Source organism: Silene latifolia, chromosome X (genome assembly GCF_048544455.1).
Source record: "Silene latifolia isolate original U9 population chromosome X, ASM4854445v1, whole genome shotgun sequence".
NCBI lineage: Eukaryota > Viridiplantae > Streptophyta > Magnoliopsida > Caryophyllales > Caryophyllaceae > Silene > Silene latifolia.
The window spans coordinates 294,145,594-294,151,137 of record NC_133537.1 but is presented as its reverse complement, the minus strand read 5'-3'; the positions used below and the strand labels follow the sequence as shown (position 1 = coordinate 294,151,137).

General features: G+C 34.2%; 1 protein-coding gene across 1 annotated transcript; it reads left to right on the top strand.

Moving 5' to 3' along the window:
• The first annotated feature begins 804 nt into the window (after positions 1 to 804).
• On the top strand, positions 805 to 1,392 carry LOC141620337 (uncharacterized). The gene has a single exon (XM_074437238.1). It carries the CDS (start codon positions 805 to 807, stop codon positions 1,390 to 1,392), a length of 588 nt encoding a protein of 195 aa, XP_074293339.1.
• The last annotated feature ends 4,152 nt before the right edge of the window (positions 1,393 to 5,544 follow it).

The window sequence follows — 5,544 nt, the reverse complement described above, 5'->3', positions numbered from 1 at the left end:
ATCCGAACCCAGCTCCCCAAGCGAAGAGAAAGAGAAGGGAAGGAAACCATAACCATCTGCCGCGCATAAATCCCCATACTTAGCACACTTACGCTGAAAGCAAGATTGATCACAACCCTGGTCGAGCACAAAATCCATCATCCCAGTCTGAGTCAAAGGAGAAGACCTTGTCAAATCGACGCACACATCACGCCCTCTGCCCCAGGAATAAAGCAGCAAATCCGCAGGACGAAGAGAGCCACCATGTCCGTCAACCAAATCGATATCAACCTCCTTACCCATAGAAATACCAGACCTATAGCAAATGTCGAATAAGGTGTCATGAACGAGGTTGTGCCGATGCTTAACACCTACACTACTAGTACAAGAAACAGCGTGGTCCCCGTAAACATCATCAGCAAAAACCCGAGAGCAAGCAGGACATGGCCTAGATACCGTGAATAACGGAACACCTAGTTATTATTATTATTGTTATTATTGTTATTATTGTTATTATTATTGTTATTATTGTTATTATTGTTATTATTATTATTATTATTATTATTATTATTATTATTATTATTATTATTATTATTATTATTATTATTATTATTATTATTATTATTATTATTATTATTATTACTACGTAAACTTATAAATAAAATACAATTTTAAGAAATAAGAAATAAGAAATATATTCTATAAATCAATTAATAAGTTTCTATCAAAATACTTTCATAAAATATCACTGACTGACCATTGACCATGACCTTAAAATACAGGGTATTACACAAAGACACCGAGTTGAAAGAAGCTTTTACAAATATGGCTACGGAACATCAAATTCGTAAATTTGATCAAGGGATGGAGAACATTGGTCGAATTAACGTGAATGCCAAGGCAACGTTAGAAAAGATACCGTTAAGCAAATGGTGTCTAGCACATGATGGTGGTAAGAGATATGGTTTAAAAACCACCAACATGTGTGAATGTTTTAATGGTGTGTTGAAGGGTGTTAGATTTCTTCCCATTCAAGCTCTTGTGAGGGCCACATTCACACGAGTGAATCGGTATTTTGTTGATAGGCGTGAAATTATTAGGACTAGGTTATTTAACGGTTTAAAATGGAGCGAAAAAATAACCACCAAACTTGAGGAGAATGACGAAATAGGTGCTCACCAAGAGGTGACAGTTTATAATCGTCATGCGGGTCTTTATGGAGTGGTTACTAGACAAGGACGCCGTCAAGGAAGCATGACAAACCCTGGTCACACAATAGATCTTGAGAAAAGGACTTGTACATGTAACAAATGGCAGAACCTACATTACCAATGTTCTAATGTTATGGCGGTTTGTCGCTCCCAAGCTATCGACTATGATCAATATGTAGATCCGTTGTACTCTTCTGGATAGTACTTTGGTTCATACTCTGCTACATTCTATCCCGTCCCAACGAAGGTTATTGGAAGCCGTGAAGTGGACCGATTCTTATACCGGATCCCAATTTGAAAGAGGTGATGGAAGGCCACAATCTAAACGAATTCGTAACGAAATGGATGAGGTTGTCAAGGGAATTGTTACATGCACTCAATGTAATGTAGATGGTTATAACAAACGCTCTTGTACTTCTAAGGCTTCGTCATCGGCCCCTAAGGGGTAATGTCTATAAAGCATATCTTTTTTTTTTTTGTTACTTATATTGTATTTGTACACATTTATGTGATTATTTATATTGTATTTTAACCGTTTTTTTTCTACAGATCAAATGGATCCGGGCCCACAAATTCCTAGCGAAGAGTCTATCGATCCGAAATACTCAAGGGGGGTGGGGGGGGGGGGGGGGGTTAATTGAGTATAAGTAAATATGCCCACTTTTTCGATTATGTTCGTATGGAGCGTGTATGTAGTAGTTAGTATGAATTTATCGATTAAATTCAACTAACTCGATTGTACGTGAAATGGAAATGAACAAAATAAAACGAAATAAAGAGATGCAAAGGACACACGGATTTTTGAAGTGGTTCAGCTTCACACGTCGAAGCCTACGTCCACTATTCTCGATTAATAATTTTAGTACCTTTCTACGGATTACAAAATCATCAACCCACTCGTACAACTAACTCTAGTTGTAACTCAATTTGAGTATCGTTAAATACTCGATTTGACTAACTTACGTTAATAAGAAAGTACTTGATTGTTCTTCTAATGTTCACACAATTGAACGACTAAGAAACAATATGAAGCACTATTATCCAATAACGTAATTTCAAAAGTAATTGCAATAAAGAACAACACGACTTTTCAAAACAATTTTCGATTGCAAAATAATGATAAAGTTAACTTGTTTGCAAGGATATTTTAAAGCTCAAGGTTGAAAAGTAGTTTGAAAGAATGAATAAGTGTTTGTATATATAGTAGAGAAGAGATCTAGGTTTTCTTCTAAAAACCCTAGATGCCGTGAGATCTCGTGTAGAGTGTTACACAAGAGATCAATATTTCTTTCTATCTTTACAATAATAATATTCTACAAGATAGAAAGGAATAAAATAAAAATAATATAAGGAGATAAGAAATCTCTAACAAATATTATTTTGATTTACCATGATTCTTATCCACGCAAGAAAAACATTTTAATCCATTTATTTATTCTATAATATGTGAGTAAAATATATGGAATAAATATAAGGAGATAAAATATTTTTAACAAATATTTTATCTAAGATCTTTACATAAACCCTAGATACTATATAGATCACGTATGAATTATATAGTAAGTAGAAGATCCAATCTTATTATTTAATCTAACCATATCTTAGGAAATAATATAGAATAAATCTAGATAACCATAATGATATAAAATATCTCTAACAATAATCTTGATAGATTTACCCTAATCTTGACTTGCACAAGGAGTTTTACATGAGTAGGAGACGGCCCATAAGCCTACTACATCCAACGTGAAACCCTAGTAAGATATTAGGTTAAATAAATTAGGGTTTAGATATGAATAAGTAGAAAACCCTAAATTTCATGACAACTTATAAGCCTACTGCATCCAGTGATACCGGTTTTATGTGAGACATGTGAGAATTTTCATAGGTACGATCGTCGAGGAAAATAGAAGGATTATCCAACTCTCCATAGAATTAGTATTGAATGGTGGATGAATCGGAAGAGGTACTTGGTTCCACAAGGAGCCCCTTCCAATGGCTACATTAGCTACACCGATCCCTACCTAATATGGTATCGCTCCATCACTCGTTTAGTCATTAGTCCTCAATCCAAAGATGTTCAAGGGAACTATAAATGTCGACATTATTATTATCCTACCGCTGCCGACTACTCTTTCTTGGTAAGTGACTTACAAATTAAGTAGTTTGTCATTACTTTTTCCCATGTTGGCATATGTACAATTACTACTACTCTTAACACTTTTTGCAGACTCAAGTAAGTGTATTTAACTACAATCATGCTTCCTCCTTACTTGTTTCTTTACCAAATGATTCTACATTAACTCAAGTAAATGAAAGAAAAGTAGATCTATATACTAACATACTCATATATGTTTTATTTTAATTTGTCATAAAATTAAATGGTGGATCTTATGCATGCAAACTATAAGCAATTTTAAGAAAGAAAAAATAATTTTCTCACCATGAAAACGGATCATAAAGGGCACAAGTGGAGAACTCCTTCCTCCACTTGATCTTGAGCTTTCCATATGTTAGGATGATCCTCCAAGCACTCAAAGTAGAATGCCTCCAATTAGTTGCACCCAAGACTAATCCCATAATCCTTACACTATTATTAACTAGATAATAATATAAGTAACCTTAAAATTATTCTAATACTTTATGATTACCACATTTGTAATCTTGAGAATATATTAGAAATTAAGAACAAATTTCCATAAAAACAATTTTATGTATTTTAAAGAGAAGTTAGAGTATTTTCTTTTCAAAAACATGTGAAAAAGAAAAACACCACACTCCTCAAATGAGAGGGTGGGACGGTTCAAAGAGAGAGCATGGGGAGTGCAATTTTGATGTTATTTATGCCCAATAGCTTTTGGCATGGATTAGAGAAAAATTATGGAAAAGACAAAAGCCAATCAAAAACAATGGCTTGTCTCATGTGTGTCTAATTGTGTCTAGTGCACACAATTCAAGGCACATTTTACACGGTCCAAAATGACCCATTTACGGGTCCATTTTGGTTCTTATATTTGTCGCACAAATACGTGTAATTTTATTTTAAACATCGTCTCATGTTTTAAATAATTCCCAATTAGTTTCGTCTAACATCACTCCGCAAATATACGTGTATAACTGCACATATATTTTACGTACCAATATTAATCACATTAATCGATTAGTACAAATTTAATAATTAACCGCTTAATTATTAATTCTTGTCTCAAATAATTTATTATTCAATTATCGCATAATAAAAATAATAATTTCCGTGCCTAGAGTTCAAAACTCGAAATCTCTCTAAATGATTTGTTCGACTACCTTTTAGTCAATTTTAAGGAATTAATTAACTCATATTGTCATACAATTAATTAATCTTTTCTATTAAGGGAATCGTCCTTTAGGTGTGACCTCAAGGGATCAACTGACCACCACCGTCAAACGACAGTAATGTCAAACTCTAGTCAGCCAATCATTACCGATAAATATTGGTCAGTTGACTATATATAATAGAATCATCCCAAGCGTATTCTTGTAATGAGATTTAACAATGATATTTAAATCATGTGATCGCACTATTGTTGAGGACACATTTCCCAACAGTAAAAACGATTTATGAGATTCAAAAGATGTGTCTTCAAACCCTCCAAAATACTAGGCAAGGACATCCCATTCATTAAGAACCTCAAGATGAAGAGGAAGAGGAAGATGAGATCCCTCGATATGACTTCCGGCATTTGGAGCATAGAGCAACTAAATCCCAAGACGAAGACACGCCCGACGGTTCGACATCACAAAGAAGGACTAAGAGAGGTCGTTCCGGAAGAAATTAGGTCGTTGTAATTGTAGTTTCTTTATTTCAAGGACTGAAGTATGTTTGACATTTATATAATGTAAGACTTATTTCTTTTAATTTGTATAAATTTAAGTGTGTAAGACTTGCAAGACTTATGTAATAGAAGTTTCTTTATTCCAGCTACTTGAAGTGTGTGTTATGAGTTATGAGTTATGACATGAAGTGTGTGTCTATGATATGAAGTGTTCTTGGTTTTTCTTGTACAGCTAGCTGAAATGTATATGAGGCAGTTAGATGGAATGTGTTCATACCTACTGCTCCATTTTTTTTAAGCAACAGGCAAAGCCGCTATAGAGGCCCGCGTCTTCTATATAAATTATGTTAAAAAAAAATATTCCACGAGGTTTTGAAAATAAGTCTGCATTTTTTTTCTAAGTGTAAGTAATAAAGCCGCGAGGTAGCACAACGGCTTTGTGTGAAAAATATCAAAACCGCTACATAGGATGGCGGCTTTCCTCAAAAATCAGACTCCCGAGCTTCAGCACCTTCTGCCTCGTTCTGTTTTGTTTTGCTTTG